General features: G+C 45.2%; 1 protein-coding gene across 2 annotated transcripts in view; it reads left to right on the forward strand.

Moving 5' to 3' along the window:
* Window positions 1-9391: 9391 nt before the first annotated feature.
* LOC144935815 (arf-GAP with SH3 domain, ANK repeat and PH domain-containing protein 2-like) overlaps window positions 9392-24858 on the forward strand; it is a 102585-nt gene continuing 87118 nt past the window's right edge. The window contains exon 1 of one of the 2 annotated variants that reach the window (XM_078862591.1): window positions 9392-9712. In XM_078862591.1, coding sequence (XP_078718717.1) covers window positions 9590-9712 — 123 coding nt within the window. In that variant the 5' untranslated portion in view covers window positions 9392-9589. The remainder of the gene's footprint in view (window positions 9713-24858) is intronic. The other variant, XM_078862590.1, reaches the window with a different exon arrangement.

Genomic DNA, 24858 nt, shown 5'->3' on the forward strand with positions numbered 1-24858 from the left:
TGAAACCTTTTGCAAGGAATCATGTCTGCATTAACCACAGATACTTGTGGTGTAAATACAAACAAAAAACATGCTCTGACAGTATGTATATATACCACAAGTTCTGACGCTGTCTTTCCGACAGACCTGTTCTTCACCTGAGGACGGCTGCTTGCGTTGTGGCCGAAACGTCGTGAGAATTGTATTTTATTATGTTGTATTTTTAGTATTTTATTATCTCCCTTCTACGTGACTTTACCGAAAGAACCAAGAAGATGAATCCCTGCAGTCACGAAAGCTTTAAATCGAAATCTTAACACCTGTTTTGTTGCCAGAAAAACGGGGAAACCCTATTCTTAAACCACTTGCTTACTTATCAAATTCAACGGAGAGGTAGAAACCAAGTTGTTTCAACAGTCGAGTCACCCACCATTGTGATAACGTCCACAGGCTACGTAATTTGAATTGCACTGGCGTTTGCGGTGCTAATTTCACGGTCAGCCGAAATCAGCGGGGTTCGTCGATGTCGCAACATTTGCCCACGCGCAGACGATTCGTACTGGGTGGGAAAAGGCACAGATTAGCCTGACGTGTCGTGTAATTACAGAGCGTGCTACGCAGATTAAAACATAGCGGTTATTTTACCCCCGGAGTGGCTGCATGAAACGGGAGAGTTGTGTTTGTATGCTTGTCGTGTGCATGTGGGTGGGAGGGGGAGTGTTAAAGTGGTCTGTGTTTATGAGTGCATGAGAGCCCAGGCGACGTGAGGGTGTCACCATCATTTAGGTGTGAATTATGTCGTGGGTTTTTCTGTTGTGTGATGTGGTTTGCGCCCTATAACTTTTATTACAGTGGCCTGGAGTTGACTCCTGATCATAACTCAGCCACAAGTGCAAATTGATAACACGGAACCAGGTCAAGTTGACTCAGTCTAAACTAAACGTAACATGAGGGATCCTTTATTCCAGGGGTGGGGAACCTTTTACCTGTCAAGGGCCATTTGGATATTTATGACATCATTCGCGGGCCATACAAAATCATCAACTTAAACATTAGCCTGTTATATTTGGTCAAACATTTAATTAACTCACCCCTAATGCGATGGCTGGAACTGCTTCTCTCTGGCGAGGCGTGTGATGTTAGCTGGTATTGATGTTGCTGCTACTCGCAACTCCTTTTCCAGGTTTGCTCCGAGATTTAGTGAATGTCGAGTCCCGCCTGTGGTTGCCTTGGCAGGGCCAGAGACCAAATGATTTCGTGGGCCTCATACGGCCCGCGGGCCGTATAAGGCCCACTCCTGCTTTAGTCCAATGGCCAAAGCAGAATCTAGTACCACGGTTTGTTGCAAATGTGTAGTGTGTGAATGTGCTATGACGAAGAGGCATTGCCGGACAAGTTTCCGATTACATACATTTCTCTTTTAAGGCAGTGCTAGTGACGAATGTGTTGAGTTTTCCCAATCTAAACTACTGTCTAGTACAGTACTCCTGTGGCGTAATAAACACATTGACTGGCAGAGGCAACCCACCGCACACACGTACGTGTTATTTTATCCTGCAATAGGTGCACACTAAACTGAGCGTGCCCTGGCGAACATACCAGCGCAAAATAAAAACAAGTCCATGGGCCAGATCATTATTTGCTACCATGGGTAGTGGCAAAATATTGTGAAACCAGTTTCTGTATATGACTAATGCAAGTGCATTATGTAATTATTGTTCAATGAAATAATTGCATCATTTCACTTCAATTGGCAATGTAATGATGATGTTGTTGTTGGTAGAACTCAAGTGTTGCCAGATCGGGTGGTACCAAAACAGTCGAATGTTTGCCCTGGGCTCATGGTCCATTGTCTTTTTTTAATGCGTTCAGTGTGTGCATGCACGTGATACTGATATGTGCAGAATACTTAATAAGGGTATGAGCACGGCAAGCTACGCACGGTGCAAAAGAAGTTCGAAATACATGAGATATTTATTAATTTGAGCCTGCTCACAATGCATGCATAGAATGTGTTGAGAATTATACTTTTTTTATTCGGATGTTTTATGCAAATACTTAATGCGACCTGTGAAGCCACTAGCAGAGCTGAAATCCATCGCGATTGTTTTAATAGATTTTATTCTTAGACACAATCATAACCCCCCCCCCCCAAATCATGACAATCTAATCTAAACTCAAGAGGTACGTTTCAATCGTTAGAGACGTAATGCTCAATGTATCGTGCGTAACCCAAGCACAAACTATGTGGGCACGTCATGTTGGCCTGTTGCTGTGCTTGGATGTGAGTCATCAAAGCAAACATTTAGGATTTATTGACATTTCAAAATCCTCCAAGTCTCATCTTACCACAAATATTTACCACGAAATGGTTGCGTAAATTTCAAAGGTGCTAAATGAAAAGCGCTATAAGTTATTGTGTTCTTGGTTCTTTCGGTAAAGTCACGTAGAAGGGAAATAATAAAATAAAACATAATAAAATACAATTCTCACGACGTTTCGGCCACAACGCAAGCAGCCGTCCTCAGGTGAAGTTAAAAGACGCTGTTCTTCACCTGAGGACGGCTGCTTGCGTTGTGGCCGAAACGTCGTGAGAATTGTATTTTATTATGTTTAAATTTTATTATTTTATTATTTCCCTTCTACGTGACTTTACCGAAAGAATCAAGAATATGAATCCCTGCAGTCACGAAAGCTTTACATCGAAATTTAAGTTATTGTGTGTGAATGAAGATGATATTTTACGGTAATAACAGTAATTGTTAATGCACACAGTTTCAAAGTGGAAAACGATCAGGATGTTAATTGCGTAAAAATAAACTTGGAAACAACACGACAGTACTGTAAAGATATCTGTTTTACTTCAAATTAAGTTAAAATAAGATAACATTGATCATGGAGCTGGACTCCGAGGCGTTTGACATTTAAGCATTGGTGTCTGAGATGGATGCTTGGAATGTCATGGCAAGATATGATAAGCAACGCGAAAGTTCGGAAGAGAACATAGAGGGTAAGTGTTGTAGACATGATTTGGCAAACACATTCTACTGGGTAGGATAGCTGTACAGGATGGAGGAAAGCAGTCTTAACGAGACAGATGTTGGAATAGTCTACACGAGTCTAGCAATCAAGAGGAACACTTAGAGCAGCTGGTGGGATACTGATGGCAAATCTTGAGGGTCGCGTGTCTACTGTGCAGCAGATGTGAGATATAGGAGAAAGCAGAACGCATTGGATGTGCGGTTGTATCAACGGTTTTTGGCCATGACGTCTTGATATTGTAAATGCAATAAATCTGTAAAGTATGTGAAAATAGATTGTTCGAACAAACACCGTACATTAATACTATATAGGTTAAATTTCGATTTAAAGCTTTCGTGACTGCAGGGATTCATCTTCTTGGTTCTTTCGGTAAAGTCACGTAGAAAAAACCTAATAAAATATAATATATTCTTTTATTATTTCCATTCTACGTGACTTTACCGAAAGAACCAAGAAGACTATATAGGTTATGAACAGCATTGGTGAATGTTTGCAGTCGTAGCAATGAATCTTGATGCTGACATGAAAGTGTTAAAACCCCATCCCCAGGCATTGAACGTGCAATTCAGTGGATGTGTTGCTGTGCCCCCTAGCGGAATGTAGCCATGAATCCGGCAAAGTGATGAATGCCTTGAGCAGCCTTATCCCTTGCGAATCTCAAGGTCTTCGATCTACTCCTATCTGACAAGTTACAACACGCAATTTTGCTGTCTATACATTACATCGTCTTTAATATGGGCCACATTCCTATATAACTGTGGCTTAGAAATGTACACACCTTTGTCATTGAATGCTTCCCCAGTGTTCGTCACGGGAAGTGGCCTTATCTCAGCACACCGGCTCAGTACGGGTTGAAAGGCGGGGAACCCAGGAAAGGTTCCAGATATCATTTCGTCACTGACGTTAGCCGTGACTGAGAATCAAACTTAGGTTGCCCGCCTTATAACGGAGTGCACTATCTATATATATAAAATCGCAAATCTGTCTGTCTGTCTGTGTGTGTGTCTGTCTGTCTGTGTGTCGCCGGACCATACGCAGTTTCATTGGACGAAATGTGAGGGATTTGCGAGACACAATTGGTCCGTTTGGTTTTCCACGGCGGTTGCCCCTGGCAATGGGTAGCGACGCATTCGCTGCGAGGTGGACGCCATTTTTAATTCCCGTTAAAAATATGCGCACGCATTAACACGCGACTCTGAGGTAAATTCATCAAAGTTTCACGTCCTCTTCACTCCCCCCCCACCACAATGTGTGCAATTACTATTATAGGGTCGGTAGATAATAAAATTATAGCGATTAGACAGTATTATTGTAGCGCGGGGGGGGGGGGGGGGGTAACGGCCCCAGTACCCAGCCTCAGCCGGGTGGGCAATTTAGGCGAGGCCGGAGGCTCTGCACGGTACTAGACCTCGACACCCCACCACACTATAGGCCGTACATATTACTGCACAGCGGCCGAGGAGATCGTGGCTGGGGGGGCAGGGGTAGCAGCCCATCTGTGTATATATGTAAGGTTATTAAGAAATATATTCTTCACCCGGGCAACGCCGGGTACTTCTGCTAGTCTATATATATAAAATCGCAAATCTGTCTGTCTGTGTGTGTGTCTGTCTGTCTGTGTGTCGCCGGACCATACGCAGTTTCCCCACCCAGCCCCTCCCTCCCCACCCAGCCCCTCCCCACCCTCCCCTCTCCACCCAGCCCCACCCCTCCCATTTTTGGATGCATGACGGACGGATGGACACAATAATCCCCTGTGGGCTGGTGGAACCAGGAGGTTCCTACCAGTATAATGAGCAGTTGTCGTTTAGTTTTCTCAAAGACACGCTGTGCTTGATATGAACGCAACAATAGGAGCGTGGAACATTCTTTCACTTCGTCAACAGTGGTTGTTGGGTAAGGACAAACTAAGTTCTGTAATATAACAAGAGATGTTCCAGCTAAACAAATGTTTAGAGAAAAACAAAACTGGTTGTATTTACTAAAGTATAGACGGGGTCTTCTTATATAGAAGGAGCACGGTTGATTGGGATGGTGATTAGGACTTGCATTTATGCAACACTTAAATACAACGAGTATCTCCAAGCGTGTTACACAATCATCCCAGATGAACAATATGACCAGGGAGAGAGAAAGGAATAGAGAATAAGGGGGCGTCCATAAATGACGTCACGCAATTTTGAACGATTTTTGACCCTCCCCCCCCCCTCGTCACACGGCGTCACAAAAAGTCAGACCCCCCCCCCTCAATTATGACGTCACAAATCTCTTCCCCCCCCCCCCCAAAAAAAAAAACATGCTTCAAATCGCTTTAAACTATTGTCATTGTAGTGCGTATTTAATGTAGCGCTGCACTCTGATGTTGTAGGAGAAAACATGTATTAAAAAGTCTATTTAATTAAGTAGAACGTGTTGTCTATATTTATTTAAAGTTGCGCATTTTGATGACTCAGTAAACATGGAAAGTTGGGCCAACGTTGCATATTTATAGGGTAACTAGCAGAAGTACCCGGCGTTGCCCGGGTGAAAAATATATTTCTTAATAACCTTACATATATACACAGATTTCATTGTTATGTAATGTTTGAAAGTTTTCAGAAGATTTTAAATGTATTTTCCTCCCGGGTAACACTGGGTATATCGAGTTTGTACCACAAAGTCGTCGCTTGACACGGGTGGGGTGTCGAGGCCTAGTACCGTGCAGAGCCTCCGGCCTCGCCTAGATTGCCCACCCGGCTGAGGCTGGGTACCGGGGCCGTTACCCCCCCCCCCCCCCGCGCTACAATAATACTGTCTAATCGCTATAATTTTATAATCTACCGACCCTATAATAGTAATTGCACACATTGTGGTGGGGGGGGAGTGAAGAGGACGTGAAACTTTGATGAATTTACCTCAGAGTCGCGTGTTAATGCATGCGCATATTTTTAACGGGAATTAAAAATGGCGTCCACCCCGCAGCGAATGCGTCGCTACCCGTTGCCAGGGGCAACCGCCGTCCAATGAAACTGCGTATGGTCCGGCGACACACAGACAGACAGACAGATTTGCGATTTTATATTTTACTAGCATAAGTACCCGGCGTTGCCCGGGTGAAAAATATATTTCTTAATAACCTTACATATATACACAGATGGGCTGCATCCCCTGCCCCCCCCCCCCCCCCCCCAGGCACGATCTCCTCGGCCGCTGTGCAGTAATATGTACGGCCTATAGTGTGGTGGGGTGTCGAGGCCTAGTACCGTGCAGAGCCTCCGGCCTCGCCTAGATTGCCCACCCGGCTGAGGCTGGGTACCGGGGCCGTTACCCCCCCCCCCCCCCCCCCGCGCTACAATAATACTGTCTAATCGCTATAATTTTATAATCTACCGACCCTATAATAGTAATTGCACACATTGTGGTGGGGGGCGGGAGTGAAGAGGACGTGAAACTTTGATGAATTTACCTCAAGAGTCGCCTTTTAATGCGTGCGCATATTTTTAACGGGAATTAAAAATGGCGTCCACCCCGCAGCGAATGCGTCGCTACCCGTTGCCAGGGGCAACCGCCATCCAATGAAACTGCGTATGGTCCGGCGACACACAGACAGACAGATTTGCGATTTTATATATATAGATATATATAGATGACGGCATTCGTGAACTGCACTTATTTGTATAGGTCAGCAGGGGGTGCTCGTTCATGCTTGCAGTATTTGGTTTCACTTCGACCCTGAAGAAATACTTAAAACTCATTTATTCATAACTCTTCTGCTCTACAAACATCAACATCTTCCCACAGCCACTGCAGATTTAATGACGGCAGGAATGTATCGATTTTAGCAGATTTATTACCTACAATTGTTTACATAAAATGTCATATATGTGACACCTGGGAGCACTTTATAAGCGGAATCAACACATTAAAAAGCGCACCCCCAGTGGCAGCTGTCCCTATGGTTCAGCGCTTGGCAATCGGGGATGTCTGCCAGTAGGGGGCGATGATTGTTAGGTGGTGTAATGATCAATGATGAGGGTCAGTTCATGTGTAGGTGTGAGATGTCTGGGGATGGTAGCAGCACTGCAACTTGATGGACAGCAACAGCGTGGAGGGCCTTTATCCAGCAGTTTCAGTTTCATTTCAGTTTAATTCATTAGGTACTAGCTGTACTACCCGGCTTCGCCCGGCCGCCTTTGTCTCCCCAGTGGCGATGTTCACACCACAACAGTTACTCGTTTGAGGCCGAGTCGACCTAGGAGAGGCCCAGGAGCGGTTGAAATAATCGTCACCGGTGGTGGCCGTGAGCGGGAATCGAACTCGGGTCGCCGGGTTCGTAGCGCAGCGCGCTAACCACTACACTACAATGCGTGACGCTCCCACGTGCGCGGGTCACGTGACAGATGTGACGTCACAGCTCGCTTGCCGTGCAAAAAATAACTGCATTATTGAGCACCCCCCCCCCCCCCAAAAAAGTGTATTTTTTATAATTTCCGCATGGTGTACAGTCTGTAAAGTACCCAAATGGCAAATTTCCAGTTTCTTGCATGTCGGGAAGTACGCTAAACATTTTGAACAGACACACATAATCACAACTTTGCCTTTTATATAGATGGAGATAACCCTGTGAGCCATTCGGCTCTTGAATCGGGTGCAACCGCAACAAACAAGAACAGTGAAGAGACAGTGGCCGATTATTATGCACGGGACAGGCCCTGTTAGGCTGGATTTTGTAAATTCTGGATATCGCCTGATGAAGCTGGTGGTAATCACCAGCGAATGTTGTGGGTTTACTCTCCAACAAACCGGTGTGCTGAAATAGTAACTAATTGGCACGTCTTGTTTACTCGACAAACCTTAATAATTGGCTGTGTCGGGTGGTGGCGGGTATAACGACACATTTATATATTTACGCGATGTAACAAAACAAAAAACTTCATGGGAATTCCCTCCCAATCGTCTTTTCCGAGCAATCTCACTCAAGTTCATTTTGATTGAGCAGATTCAGTAAATCATTCAGAACTAAATTTCGATTGAAAGCTTTCGTGACTGCAGGGATTCATCTTCTTGGTTCTTTCGGTAAAGTCACGTAGAAGGGAAATAATAAAATAATACAAAATAAAACATTATAAAAGGGAAATAATAAAATAATAAAAATAAAACATAATAAAATAAAAGTATTTTATTATGTTTATTTTTATTATATAAAAGTATTTTATTTTATTGTTTTATCTTCATCATATAAAAGTATTGTATTGTTTTATTTTTATATTATAAAAGTATTTTGTTTTATTTGTATTATTTTATCATTTCCCTTCTACGTGACTTTACTGAAATAACCAAGAAGATCATTAAGAACTAAATAAAAAAAGCACTTAATATAATTTATAGAGCGCTAGCACTCAATACGTTCGCCATGGCTTACGAAACGGTAACAGAATGGGATGATTTAAATAGCAGGTGCGTTGACGATTAATGGATAAGTGACACTGGGGGATACTTCCTTAAACGCAACTTCCGCGGTCAACACAAATCAACGTTAAATCAAAGCCCTAACATTGAATTACCTGCAAAGCAATTCGTCTCGGGAAAATTTGCCTCCAGATCGATCGCAGCACAAATAACAAAAATAAGCTCCTGAAACATTAATCGCTAAACAAATGTAGGTTGATCGCTCATAGCGGTAATGCTGCATGTTAAGGTACAAGAGTACTACATTATGCAAAAGGCAACTACAAAGCGAAGCTTTAAAGAATCGACGGCGTCTCATCATATTGTGCTTTATACGGGGAGAGTAGAAAGAGGACACCTTTGCAGCGACGACATTGACGGTAGTTTGAGGCGTTAAGGGAGAGAGAGAAGTCGTGATAACTAATTCACACACACCGGGACAGAGATCGATAACGTCGACTCGACAGCCATCTTGCTCAGGGAAAACAACGCAACTTCCGCCTCGGCCAACCCATGCGTGCTGACGTCACCCACCGTGCGTGGTGACGTCACCCACCCTGCGTGATAACGTCACTTACCCTGCGTGATAGCGTCACTCACCCTGCGTGCCGACGTCAACCCCCCCTGCGTGCTGACGTCACTTCACCCCCTGCGTGGTAACGTCACCCACCCAGCGTGGGACGTCACCTATCCTGCGTGGTGACGTCACCCCGCCTCCTGCGTTGTGACGTCACCACCCCTGCGTGATAACGTCATACCCACCCTCCGCGTTTAACGTCACCCCCCCCACCCTCCGCTGCGTGGTGACGTCAACCCCACCCTGCGCGCTGACGTCGAAACTCTTGCCCCGCGTAACCAAGGCGACGACGGGGACGCGCCCCCCCCTCCTTTCCCGCGCAAAGCGAGGCGTGACGTCACACCGCGCGGGTATGACGTCACACCGTGCGGGTATGACGTCACGCGGCGCGCTGCCACTGCGAGGCTCACAACTTGACAGGCGGTGGCGGGCGGGGTGCCATGGTCCGGGCCGGCCGCTGCTGCTGCTGCTGCTGCCGCTGCTGTTGCCGCTGAAGCTCTTGCCGCCTGGCGCCCCCCTCCCCACTCCGCTCCCCACCGGCAGAGCCGCTCAGAGACGGCGACAATGACGCTGATAGGAGCGAGCGACTTCGTGGCGGAGGCGATGGATGATTACAGCGCGCCCACCGCCTCGGACTTCGGCAGCCGCATCGCGAGCTGCAGACACACCGTGAGCACGCTGGAGGAGGTGAGCCGTGGTGGTGGTGTGGTGGTTGTGTTGTGGTGTGGTGGTGGTGGTGTTGTGGTGGTAGTGAGCACGCTGGAGGAGGTGAGCGGTGGTTGTGGTGGTGTTGTTGTGGTGGTGGTGTGAGTGGTGGTTGTGGTTGGTGTGAGTGGTGTTGTGGTGGTGTTGTGGTTGCGTTGTGGTGGTGTTGTGGTTGGTGGTTGTGGTGGTTTTGGTGGTTGTGTCTTTGTGGAGAAGTTGTCTGTCGTGAGGGTTTGTGATATTGTTGGGATCGCGCTGTTTGGGTAGTGGTGTGGTGTTGGTGGTTGGAGGTAGTTAGTGTCAGTGGAGTTCTCTTACGACAGCTGTGATTTTTTTTTTGGGATCGCGTCTTTGGTCGTGGTAGAAGAAGGTGGTGGTGGTGGTGTAAGGATGGGGGGGTATCAGTGAAGTCAATGGAGAAGTTGCTGCTCTGTGAGGGTTGTGATTGTTTGAGTCTCTCTGTGTTGAGTGGTGGTGGTGATGGTGGTGGTGACGGTGGTGTAAGGAGGAGGTGGGGGTATCGGTGAAGTCAATGGAGAAGTTGCTGCTCTGCTGTTGTGATTGTTTGAGTCTCTCTGTGTTGAGTGGTGATGTTGGTGCGGGGTTTGTCCGCGCGCGGTCTCCCTAGCGAGATGTCAACAACGCGTGACGCTGTTAACACGTGCGGCTATACACAATCATTGTTATACACAATCACTGTTATACACAATCAATGTTATACACAATCACTATGATACACAATCACTGTGTTATACACAATCACTGTGTTATACACAATCACCGTGTTATACACAATCACCGTGTTATACACAATCACTGTTATACACGATCACTGTGTTATACACAATCACTCTGTTATACACAATCACTATGTTATACACAATCACGGTCTTATACACAATCACTCGGTTATACACAGCCACTCGGTTATACACAACCACTCGGTTATACACAACCACTGCCATACACAATCATTGTGTTATACATAATCAATGTGTTATACACAATCACTGTGTTATACACAATAACTATGTTATACACAATCACTGTTATACACAATCATTGTGTTATACACAATCATTGCGTTATACATAATAACTGTTATACACAATTATTGTGTTATACACACTCATTGTGTTATACACAATCACTATTATACACAATCACTCTGTTATACACAATCATTGTTATACACAATCATTGTTATACACAATCATCGTGTCATACACAATCACTGTGTTACACAATCATCGCGTTATACACAATCATCGTGTCATACACAATCATTGCGTTATACATAATAACTGTGTTATACACAATTATCGTGTTATACACACTCATTGTGTTATACACAATCACTATTATACACAATCACTCTGTTATACACAATCGTTGTTATACACAATCATCGTGTCATACACAATCACTGTGTTACACATAATCATCGCGTTATACACAATCATCGTGTCATACACAATCATTGTGTTATACACAATAATTGTTATACACAATCATTGTGTTATACACAAGCATTGTTATACACAATCGCGTGTTATACATACTCATCGTGTCATACACAATCATTATGTCATACACAATAACTCTCATACATAATCGTTGTGTTATACACAATCACTGTGTTATACACAATCACTGCGTTATACATACTAGTCGTGTTGTAACGGGGTTATACATACTCATTGTGTTTTAACGTGGTTATACACAACCATTGTGTTGTTATACGCGTATTATACAATGCAGCCAAATCTATAACAATGCTAACACTCGGTGTTCGAGTAACATGTGTAACATCACAGTTCTAGACAATGTTTGATTATAACAATACTGCAACATAGGTAAAGCATGCACCATGAGAGTACTTGTGACAATTCTATATAAGTTGTGATTTTAACATTGGTGTACTGCAATAGAAAGATGGCATTGTATAAAATAATCACGTGTGTGTCACAAGACGTGAGATCATAACCATAATTTCGCCAACAGTTATGTACAAAGCATACGACTGGAAACAATATTAAGTGTACGGGTGACACGTAACGTAACAGGTTATACACCATATGATTATAGCGACGCTGAATACGTACTTGCAATTTAACATGTAAAATATAGCGTGTGTCAGTGGATGTGGAATTACAACTACAGTTTTTGTAATAACAATACGTGTGTTTAATTACACTGACAAAACAGCATGGTACGTATAGCATGGAAATAAGAAACCCTGGTTGGTATGTGAGTGAGTGATAACTCGTTTCCCTCGCTTTACGCAGTATTAAATGCACACACAGTAGTACACACACAGTACACACACAATACACATACAGATACACACACAACACACACAACACACACACAGGTACACACACAACACACACACAGGTACACCACACAATACACACACAGGTACACCACACAATACACACACAGGTACACACACAACACATACAGGTACACCACACAATACACACACAGATACACACACAATACACACACAACACATACAGTTACACCACACAATACACACACAGATACACACACAATACACACACAACACACACAGGTACACACACAATACACACACAATACACATACAGATACACACAGTAGTATACACACAGTAGTACACACACAATACACACAATACACACACAATACACACACATTAGTACACACAGGTACACACAGGTACACACACAGGTGCACACACAATACACACAGTACACACACAATACACACACGTACACACACAGTAGTACACACAGTACACACAGTAGTACACACACAATACACACACAGGTACACACACAATACACACACAGGTACACCACACAATACACACACAGGAACACACACAGGTACACACACAATACACACACAGGTACACCACACAATACACACACAGGAACACACACAGGTACACACACAATACACACACAGGTACACCACACAATACACACACAGGTACACACACAGTACACACAGTAGTACACACACAATACACACACAATACACACACAGGTACACACACAATACACACACAGGTACACCACACAATACACACACAGGAACACACACAGGTACACCACACAATACACACACAGGAACACACACAGGTACACACACAATACACACACAGGTACACCACACAATACACACACAGGTACACACACAGGTACACACACAATACACACACAGGTACACCACACAATACACACACAGGTACACACACAGGTACACACACAATACACACAAAGTAGTACACACTGCACACAGTAGTACACACAGTAGTACACACAGTACACACACCGTACACACACAATACACACAGTACACACACCGTACACACACAATACACACAGTACACACACCGTACACAATGTTGCCCCACGTCCGACCGCATAGCCGCCCGCATACGAGTGAATTCAAACCACAGCAAATTTTGGGTACAAATAGGTGAGCCGCATCTTCGCGAAACCGCAACAACCCAAACCCGCATGAAGCTATAGGGAAACCTGCATTAAAGGTATGGAGCAGTGGCGTAAGGGTTAGCGCATTGCGCTATGAACCTGGCCACCAGAGTTCTAACTAACGATGTTTTATTATTTTACCGGTTAATGCCCAGCTCAGCAAAGTGGCTTATCATGTGGACATTTGTCGCAGCGAAATACTGTAAACGCACGTTTCTAAATGTGGAGGGGAAAACTCTGAGAACCCAGAGAAAAATCCACACGACCACGAGGAGAACACGCAAGCTGCAAATATACAGCCGTCAGGGTCGGGATCGAACCCACTACCTCCTACAAACCAGGTGCGGCAGGTCACATTATCCGAGCCACCGTCGGTTTCCGGCTGCCACTAAAATCAGTGACGAGTGATATCCGAACCTGCCGGGGGTACCCCGTTCATTAACCACTGTGGAGAAGTACGGTTAAACAGCCCATGTGGCGACACGGAATGGGAAGGGCTTTCATGTTATCTCCATATATATGAAAGGCAAAGCTGTGATTTTGTGTGTCTGTTCAAAATGTTTAGCGTACTTTCTCGACATGCAACAAACTTGAAATTTGCCGTGTGGGTACTTTCCAGACTGTACAGCATGCAACAATTATAAAAATACACTTTTGGGGGGGGAGCTCAATAATGCAGATATTGTTTGCACGGCAAGTGAGCTGTGACGTCACATCTGTCACGTGACCCGCGCACGTGGAAGCGTAACACATTGTAGTGTAGCAGGTAGTGCGCCGCGCTACGAACCCAGCGACCCGAGTTCGATTCCCGCTCACGGCCACCACCGGTGACGATTATTTGAACCGGTACTGGGCCTCCCCCTAGGTCGACTCAGCCTCAAACGAGTAACTGCTGTGGTGTGTGAACATCGCCACTGGGGAGACAAAGGCGGCCGGGCATCGTGAATCCAAGTCCCGGGCGAAGCCGGGTAGTAAAGCTAGTTTATTAGATAAATACATTAAACCGCGCACGAATACTTGTGTGCACACATCAGGTCTCCATTTGAAAAGAGTCTTTGAAACTGTGTGTGTTCTAGCTTGTGGTTGCACAACCATGGAACAACTTGGACTTCAACGGGGCGCACGTACACATGCCTTGCCTTCACCAGCTACAGCGATTTCCAGTAAAAGCATTACGCCAATGAAATTGTTACCTCGGACATCTCTGCCAATAATATCGCCGCAAGATGTTGGTAGGTGTGCGGTGAATATCTCGGCAGCAGCTACACAAGTTTTGGCTCGTAAGTAACCAAATCGAAGTGCTTGTCATGTCGCAGAGTTCACCGCTGTTAACCCAAGGGTATAGATGGAGCCCAGTGGTCGGGTCTGGAAGCAGAGAATATGGCTTATTCATCCCTTTATGCAATGATGTGTTACATGTCTTGAATAGGGTCATACACGAGCCTAGAACATGTATACCAAAGACATTATGGCCAGGTTTTTGAATGCCAGGGATGCTTGCATCCTAGGGTTACAAGGTAAACATGCCATACTGTGTGTTGGTAATATTTGCAATTTATTTCCGCTTGCGTGTTATGAGGGTGCCTTGGCTTGGCTCTCTCAAGAAAAAAAATCGTAGATTCTGAACCCTAAGAGCAAATGATGTTACTCCCTGCAGCGTGTGTTGTTTATATGTGTGTGGACTGTGGGGTCTTGGGTGAAGTGGTAGTGAAGTGATATGCCCATTGTCCGACGAACTTGGCAACCTGAGTTCAATTACTCTTTGGTTATTTCGGTAAAGTCACGTAGGTATAAAATATAATAAATCACGATGCTTGTGTTGCGCCCGAAACGTGATTTATTTTATTTTCTACCTACGTGACTTTACCGAAAGAACCAAAAGCTTCAAATCAAGACTGAGTTCAATTCTTGGCGATTCGCAAACATTATTGTTGGACATTTGAACTGGTCCTGATCCTTCCCTAGGTCGACTGGGTCTGAAATGAGTACTTTGTAATGTGTGTACCATTTTTCGATTTAAAGCTTTCGTGACTGCAGGGATTCATCTTCTTGGTTCTTTCGGTAAAGTCACGTAGAAGGGAGATAATAAAAAAATAAAAATAAAACATAATAAAATCAAATTCTCACGACGTGTCGGCCACGGAAAGACAGCGTCCGACAGCCCTGTTCTTCACCTGAGGACGGCTGCTTGCGTTGTGGCCGAAACGTCGTGAGAATTGTATTTTATTACTTCCCTTCTACGTGACTTTACCGAAAGAACCAAGAAGATGTGTGTACCACTTGACCATGCACACACACACCATGGTGTTTTCAACATGGCAGCGTTGAAGCATGTGCTCGTGTCATCTTGTATTACGTAGCCATGGGTGGGGTGTCAGATTGGGGTGTGTTGGTTTTCATGTTTTACTTAGCAGTGAGCAATAATGGTGTTGTCATAATGTTATGTGGGGTGTGCTCCTATAAAATAGTGCTTATTACAACAGACGGATGGCCCATCACCAGCTCTTTGGCCCTGAAGCTGTTTGCCATTCTGGAACGTAATTTCACAGGAACAAATTAATGTGTTTGTGGAAGCTGATTTTTAACAGAATGGTGGACAGTGTTGCCTTTACCACCAGCAGTAGCAACCATGATTAAGGTCTCCTTAAGCATCACCCTTTGCCTCATCAGGCAACAATCCATTTGGCTCCTTCACACGAGTCGAGTAAATTGTTCCATCTCCATGGTTCTCCATCTCCATCATCTCGGGCGTGTTTTCCCTGTTTGACGTCCCCCAATGGCAGTGCCTTTCCTGTAATAACAGGCGTTTGGGACGAAGTGTCCCCCAAATAAGCATTCGGTCGCTGTTCAGTGACAATGCTAGTTTTGTGTCACTGGTGTCAATTCCGCACTGCGTGGTACCATGTAGGTCTGACCTCTCGCTCAGCAGAGATTGCCTTGGGGTCTTTCCTAATGGTTTTCGGCGCTGGAGAGGAGAGCGTGTGAATGAGAGTAGAGCAAGACAAAAGGGCTAGGGGGTAGACGGCAGAGGTCGCAACCGGGTTTTGATTCCTTACCCGTACCCGGCCGCACCAGGGTCACAAACGGGTACCCTACCCGTACCCGGCCGGGTACGGGTAGGGTACGGGTATCGGGTACCCGATTGCGACCTCTGGGATGAAGCCATGTTGCAGGCACGGGTGGGTTGATTCTAGGAACTTGAATTGTGAGAAGAGACAAGACGTTGGGAAATGAGTGACAAACGGTTACTCACCAGTGACTCACGGCCTACCCGTACCCGGCCGCACCAGGGTTGCAAACGGGTACCCGTACCCGGCCGGGTATGGGTAGGCGGGTATCGGGTAGGATACGGGTATCGGGTACCCGGTTGCGACCTCTGGTAGACGGGGTCCAGTCCATGGAGGACCTTCAAAACACTGATCTTGTAGTTCACTCAGAAATGAATGTGGAGTTATCCGAAGTTTGGGGTGGTGAGTCTCTGATCCAAGTACTGATCAGGGTTGACCTGGCTTCACCTCGAGATATGACCGGTGCATTCAGGGTGATCTTTATGTAAGGCACATTGAAATGTCTTATTTGCACAAGTGTTTAATTGTTATCGAATAGCCTATGAAGGGCAAAAACGCCATGCTCTTGCCATTTATATTTGTTTGTCTGCTTGGTTTTTTTTTCAATTGGAGCTTCTGACTTTAGATAATGTAAGCGTGTGTATCGCTTAATATTTTTCATACCAGACAATAAGTCTTTTAACTTAGCAGAGGGATTTAGGTATTTCGTGGCACATATTTTGAATGACTGACATAGGCATGTAACGATCCGGACATATTTCTCATATCCGAACCTAATGCTCTGCCATCAACATGGACAGCGAGTAGTGTGGGTGCGGACAGGCTGTTCTCAAAAAACATGACGGTATGTGAAGAGTGGTGCTTCATTATCGCGGTTCTGGAAAGGCGGCGTATTGTTGCTGCACTCAGGTTACTGGCCACACAATAGACTATTACATAATAACCCTCTCCCTACAGGTGTGATCATTGATCAGCCGGGTGTCTGTCGTTGGAAATCTTGCACAAGGTTAAGCTGTGCATTGAGTCTATATCATCGAGGTATCATCAAACATTTACCGATGGCTCATTGACATGTCCCGTCGTGTCCCTAAAGGAGAACCACGATTTAATTATTTTGTGCGAATACCACTTTACAGAGGACGCATCGGACCTCAGGGTTGCTGCTGCTGCTGCTGCGCGTGATTAAGCTACTGCACCGTTATAATCTCTGACAAGTAGGGCTGGAATCGCGTAACAACAAAGGCTCGTAGTGGAGGCATTTCGAGTGCCATTAAGCATCGGCGCTTGCAATATCGCGCTGTGCATCTGCTGTTAAGATAGCGCCGTGCGGCACACACACACTGCAAGTGCTTCTTCCTGGCTGGTTTATTCGCCGCGGCAAACATTCCGTTTCGCAGCGGGATGATGAGTGCAGCCGTTAACATTTTACTCTGCTAACCACGAGCACATTACCAACTGCGATAAAAAAAAATTACCCGCGGATAGTGTGAGAGAGCTCCAAAACAGGATAACATCCACAGTTTATTTTAAATTGTGCACTGTAAACAGTTTCTTTATGGTGTCACGCTGTGCTTTTTTGATTGGCCATTGGTGTCATGACAATATCTGTAGAAATGTTAGCTCCTTTAAAATGTAAAGCACTGCTTCAGTACGTTAATATGCACACCTTGCATTGAAGCACTCGCACCAAGCTGAAAAGCAAAGGAGGATTTGCTGCGATGGCCAGTCTACAAAAGCTTACACCCAAGCCCCACATTCAGCTGGTCACGCATTCCACAGGCGGAAGCATTCGGTCCATCCATTCTTTACACAAGCGCCGAATCAATTGCGTTGCATCTCTTGTCACATTCACCGCGGATTCGTACGCTCCAGAAGCAGCCCATTTCATCCTTGTCCAGTCTGCCTCCGTTAATACATATTCACACGCTCCAATATGTTTGCGTATTTCTCCTTTCACCACGGTGAGTTTGTTCAAATACAGCACAGCGGTGTTTCCTACCGCAAAGTGACTTTAGCACATAGCCTGGGTGGCACGATGTTCATCTGCTGCGAAACGGATCTAGAGAAAAACACTAGTGTCCTGTCTAATACAACCCTTATGCATGCACTCTTCAACGTTCATAAGTTTAAATTGGTTTGCTCGTATTCGGGGTGAAGTGGGCTTGTTTGGGCTGGTCTGGTGAGTCCCAAGTCGGTAAATTAAGGTCTACGATGTCGATGTTGCTGATGGTGGTGGCGTGCATTCCTTAGCTGCTTTCAGCAAAAGTGTTTAATTTCATTTGGTTTTATTTACTCTGCTATAATTTGAAATGTTAACCCAGGAAATCCCCACTGAGTGTTCACTTGTGTTTTAGGAGGGCTTCTGCTAAGGAGTTTTAAGCCAATTTCTTTCTGGGTACATTTTTTAATGCTATTTGAGCCTTAGCAGGCATTTCCGCAGAATCCAAAAAATTATTGCATTTCATTTTGGTTCTGTACGACTTGTTGAATGTAGTCTTTTCCAAAGGCCACTTCCTGCGACCCACCACAGCGCACATGTAGGTTCCCTCTGCCTATTTCCAATGCGGACATTATGGAACGAATCTATTTAAATTTCGTTAAGAAGATGTGAAAACTTGGAGGGACGGGCGGAAAGGTTGAGGGAAGAGTTTGTTTTCAACCCCCCCCCCCCCCCCCAGTTAATATTCTTTGGGAATTTCTTTCGATCTTTAATATGTTTATAATATGGCTACGTATCGGGTAGCAGAGGGAAGTGAAGCACTCATTGCATTCTAATTTTAAGCTCAAACATCTATGCTCCCTTCACCGAGCCGCAACTGACTGACCAATTTCCTGAACTGTAGTAAAAACAACCCCGACGATCCGCATGGCGTTGGAAAGGTCCTCATCCAGCAGCGGATTGACGGGGCCGTATGCGGACATGGGCACTGAAGGGGATGATGTTGGTGTTGGCTGTTGTCCTCGGCTAACTATGGGAGACTGGTGGCACCCTCGCTTGGAGCAGCTCCCTGTATTAGCACCCTGTTCCATTGTCACGTGGTTCACGGCGCTCGTGGTCCCCGTGGCCCCCTGCCTGACACGTGCGCACCTCTTTCTGCCAGCGGTCGTTGAAGCGCGGCGACTGCTGTGCCGAATGACGAGAGGAAATAACTTAAATTAGACATGTTGATAGTAATGCTCATTGCTGTATTGTCTGGGCAGTGATGATGGGCCATGGAGTCAATTTGAATGAACAAAAATGTGTTTATCAATGAAAGCCTCACTGGGGCATAAGAATAAATTGGGCACATTGCTCTGCTGCTTTTTCTTATGAATTGAGATTTCTTAAAGCACTCCCAACTTGCTCTCGTGCACCTCTTTACTTGCTATCACGTATCAATCAGAAGTTTGACGTTAATCAATAAAAGGGAATAAAAGCTGAAAAAGTGCTCAAAGAAGCAGGGAGAGATGGATCTTGGGAGTTCCGATGAGAGACGGGAAGAGGCTCACACGGATTAGATTCATCATTTGGGAGCAAAACTCATGCATACTTTGCGATGACACTCAAAGTTTTACACAGATTGGTTTCCTGACCCACTTGCTGTACTGCCACCTCCCAGCATGTTTGGAGTCGGATTATTTACGGGTCTCTGTGATTCACTAACTCCCCGCCTCCAGAGTTCTGGATCACAGACATGCCTGCCATCATGCCCCAACTTGCATTGATTGGGGCAGACATCCTCTGCAGGAATGGACAGCAGAAGAGGGACGTGGCTTTGATGCAGGGCCGTCATTTAATTAGGAGTTTGAATGTTTGAGGTTTGCTTGATCGCCTTGCCTGTCGGCTAACAACAGCTGCACTGAGCTCGGTAGATGGGCTCCGGTGGCCCCCTCCAAGTACCAACGTCAAGTGCAAGCCGCTGCCTTTAATTAATGTCGATTGCATGGGAAACTATAAATAATTATTAAGCTGAGAGCGATGCTGCAAGGAGATTAAAGTGCAGAGGCTCATATCTCATCCCAAGCTGAGAAGGAGCAATGGGATTGTCTTTACACGGACGCCTTGTGCTATGATTGATTCGATTTTTATTATATCCTGTCTTGTTTATATATATGTATCGCCCTGTGTCACTCAACTGCTAGGTGAGGGTGTGTCTACATCATGCAGGTTGTGGAGTGTTGTTTGACTAAGCCTCACCACACTGGTTAGCACGGGTTTGTGAATGCTGGAGAGCACACGTGTGGATTTTGATGTACAGCCCTCTGCTACCCACAACGTAGCCCCAAAATCGATAACACCTGTTTGTTAAACAAGTTTCTTTTATTTTACCAGGTAGGGCCCATTGAGCTCTATAGCTCTTTTTTTCAGAAGCGACCTGGCCACAAATGATAGCTCAACGCAGCTGCGTATCGTGTGGAAATTTATAGCAGCCAAATACTCTGAACGCAAGTTGATTCTAAATGTGGAGAGAAAAACCAGAGGGCCCAAGCAAGGTAGTTAACATCTTGACACCGTGGCGCCCAAATGCGTGGTGGGTGAAATTTGCAACACCTATGCAAACACTGTCCAGGTTGAAATTTGCTTAGCTTGTGAGATCTGATGAGATTGGATGTGGTGATTTGGTCATAGAGTATACACCACTGTGTTACAAAACTTTCATTCTTTTCGAGTAATATTTCCGGCTTTGCATTCTTCCTCTCGATCAGCGCAGAGGGGACAAATGGAAACATTGTTCTGAAGCAACGGGGTGAGATAACACTGGTCAACATAAAAAAAAAATTCTGACCTGGACTTTTGCAGCTGTTTTAGACTTATTTCAGGGTGCTGATTATAAATCTGATCTCAGATTTGCTCTATGACATCTCATTTTTATGCTATCGGAATACCCCATTTTCATTGATTTTACCCGAAATTAACTCTGTCACTTATGATTGCAAGTTGTTGCGAGTCGGTGACTGCTTTAGTGTTAAAATATGGTGCTGTATTTTTAGGATAGTGTGTTTATAATATCATTTTATGTAGATATCCACATTTATTTAATATTTTTCTTCTGCAGTTTTTATTGAAAATACAATATTTGACATCTCAAAAACCTGATGTGATAGACAAAAACTGATGCCAAATTTGGAATCAGCACCCCAAAATTACCTTATGACCGTTGGAATACCTTATGCCAGAAAAAGTGTGTTGACCAGTGTCATTCTAGATTTGAAGCTTTCGTGACTGCAAGGATTCATTCTCTTAGGTTTTTTCGGTAAAGTCACGTAGGTAAAAAATTTAAATTAATAAAAGTAAAATAAAACAAATAAAAAAATTCACGACGTTTCGGAAGGAACACAAGCCTCCGTCTTCAGGTGGAACCGTCATAGACCAGTGTCATGTTTTTGCTCGGTGTGGCAATTCCACGCTGGCCCCCCGGGGTCGCTGACGGTGCGAGCGATAAGAGCTCGCGGCGATTGATGCAGGTGATCTCTCTCGGCTCGCCACCGCTCGAGTGGAAGCCAGAGCAGGCGCTGGGTTCGAAAAATTCACAGCCGTCGGGAGATTTAGCACTGTGCATCGGCGCTGCACGGTTAATGCCCAAGCAGGGAGTAATGGAGTCAATAATCGATGGAACGTTTCGTGATTCGGATAATCGGATCATGCGCCCTCTTACAATTGATGTGGGTCACGTGACCCCTCTCTCTGCCTTGTTGCTGTTATCTCATTCGGCTAAACAGTGAGCGATGTGTCAATTCACCGCTCTTCAAAAGGGATTTTCAGATTCATCTGAAGATGGAATCCAAAGAACGTAGAGTTCTCTTAGCTTGTAGATATGAGCCCAGGCTTTGTGTGTCCAGGCTCTGGGTTTCGACTTTGAAGCTCTCTGATAAGGTATTAGACTTTAAAATCACGGCCAAGCAGGTCACCATAGCTCACTCTCATCATGTCACTGCGTTGCCGAATCAAGACGTACAGGACTGACGTCACTAAAATGCCGTGAAGGTGTGCCTGACCATGATTGTAAAGTGCGTGTCGTTATTAATGCTGCTTCAAACCAACGTTAGGCACCCCAGGACACGCAGACTAAGTGCGTAGCTACAGAGTAAAAGCTGTTTGTGTTGTGTGCTGTGTCTTCCTTAAAGCATTACATTGACTGTTTTTCTGCTTCCTCTACGGCTTTATTTGCAGTTTTAACCATTCAACCCCGGTGCTTGGATATCCCCGTCGTCTGCGCAGTTGTCACTGCGCCAGTTTGCATGAAGCCGTCAGTTTGATTTCTGCATTGGCCGCCAGATAACTTCTGCACGAAATAAATACAGTGCTGAGGGTAACAAGTGTGGGTTGAAACCGCGCACTTTTTTGCTTGACATGATCCATTTCTCGTCTTCCCTTTTAAACTTCCTCTTTGCAATCCTCTTTGCAATCGTCTTCTCTCATTTGGCACTCGACTGGCCTTCGCCTTGCATAGCTCTTTAGATCTCCGCGAGTGTCCGTACCTCATGACCAAGGATTACGCGGTGATATTTTTCGTATTTACTTTCTAATCGTATTAATGTACTGCGTTCCACCGTCCTTTTGTCTGTCATTGTTACTGAACGGCCTAAATAAAAATCTAACACCGTGATTCAGGAATATACTCTGGAAAACTGGATTAGTCTGCTGTTTTGAAGCTGACCTGTTTCATATCTATTTACAAAAATCAGCAGCCAATGACAAATTGATGGTTATGGATCAGCAGCTGCCCTGGTGCAAAATAAATCGTCTAAGAGGGCAATAATTAACTTTGCTGCTGTGCTGTCCGTGGGCTCCACACTGCCGCCCCGTAAATGATGGTTCTGTGTGTGCGGAACCCCGTGACCAGCTGTACTGTATGGAAAGGACGGCATCCTTCCCGCACGTCACCCATGTTTATTGTTCAAAACATTCTTTTTTCCAGGCTTGCGCCCAATAGCTCGGCCACAGGGGCTCGGAGAGGCAGGCACTTTCCGAACATGCGTGCAACCAGCCTCCAGCCGCAGATAAAGGGCATGGCTCTCGCCGGAAGCGGAGCTTAATCGGCGCCCGCCGAATATTATTCAGTCTCCCCCTTTAGCTTTTCCTCTTGGGCACGTTTCCCACATTGCAATGCTTCTCACACTCCAAGGCTGTGAGCCATACAGCAGTCCGCCTTTCCGTGTCTATCCAAATTTGTGTTGAGTCGATCGGTGTAAATGGAAATGTGCTCTCGATTTACACTAGGGATTGGTTTGGGAGGCTATGCGGTATTGCTAGCCATTACTTGATTAGTTTTTGGCTATTGCCACCAGTTGGCTTTGAAACATTAATCCTGCCTATATATATAATGAAAATAATTAATAATAATCTTTCTACCCTGTGTCAATCCACTGCTGGATTAAGACCTTCCCACCTAATTATTAGTCATTGCCGTTTATAAAATGTAGCGCAGAACTGCTTCAGGGTTGACTGTCTCCGAATGCGATGCAATGTAAAATAAAATGATTATCATTGGCATCAATGCCAGCCATCGTTAGGAATCAAACTCATGTTACTCGTGTCAGAGTGCAGTGGACGCACTGCCACCACTGCTCATGTTATTGTTCTGATAGTCAAATGAGGAATACTTTGTTTGTATAAATGCATAATGCCAACCTTGAAGGGTGGGTTAAATCAAAAACGCGCTGTTCCAAGTATATTGGTACGATAAGGCGATATGGTTTAGACTTTAGGTCACTGCACACAGTAGCACACAGTAAAAAAAAGAGGCATCATCCCTTTTTAATCCTTGGTATCGAGCCTGGGATATATGACGATGACGTTACGCTCGGGCCAGTGACAGGGTTTTTGTGGAACGTGCAGTATAAATAATAAATGAGGATGATGGTGGCGAGTCTGGTTGTCTCCACACCCAACCTGTTGGGGGGCATTAAACCTGGCTGGCTGCCTTTCTACAATCCATAAAGTGAATTCCACAGCTCTCGCGCCTTATCTTGACACCGTCTGTTAGGAGAATGCTGCATTTCTTGTTCATTATTTCCCAGCATACTTCTGCATGATGGGGGGGGGGCAATCTCGCTGCTGTTGTTTGGAGTTCACATGAGTGCTTGCTCTCCTTGCCCTGATTTCACCACTCGACCTGCGTATCAAGGTAAGAGCACACCAGAATACAATTTGGATTCATACAGCTTGTAAATATAACCACAGCTCCAAAGCCCTGTACAAAACCAATGTGCGTATTTATTTTGTATCTAGAAGCAGTGTCAAGTCCACACTTGAGGTTTTAAGTGTGAACTTTGAACAGGGGGGGGGGCTTCACAGCATGGATGGCTAGGGGATGTAAGTTACAGACTGTGCGAACAGCGTAGGTGAATGAGCGACCTCTCACTGGCCGAGTGTTGAGTGGGGGCCTTAGTTGCTGAAGCAGAATGTGCATGGAGGGGAGTAGAGCGAGATGAGAGGGCAGAGGCAGGCAGGGTCGAGTCGCTGGAGGATCTTGAAGACCGTTAGCGGAATCTTGAAATTGATATTCGTAACCCCTTGGGCAAAAATTACACCTCGGTGTCTCACGGGGAGAATCACCTTTATTTTGGTGCAGCTACATTTAATTATTTGTGA

This window comes from Lampetra fluviatilis, chromosome 14 (genome assembly GCF_964198595.1).
Source record: "Lampetra fluviatilis chromosome 14, kcLamFluv1.1, whole genome shotgun sequence".
In the NCBI taxonomy this organism is placed as follows: domain Eukaryota; kingdom Metazoa; phylum Chordata; class Hyperoartia; order Petromyzontiformes; family Petromyzontidae; genus Lampetra; species Lampetra fluviatilis.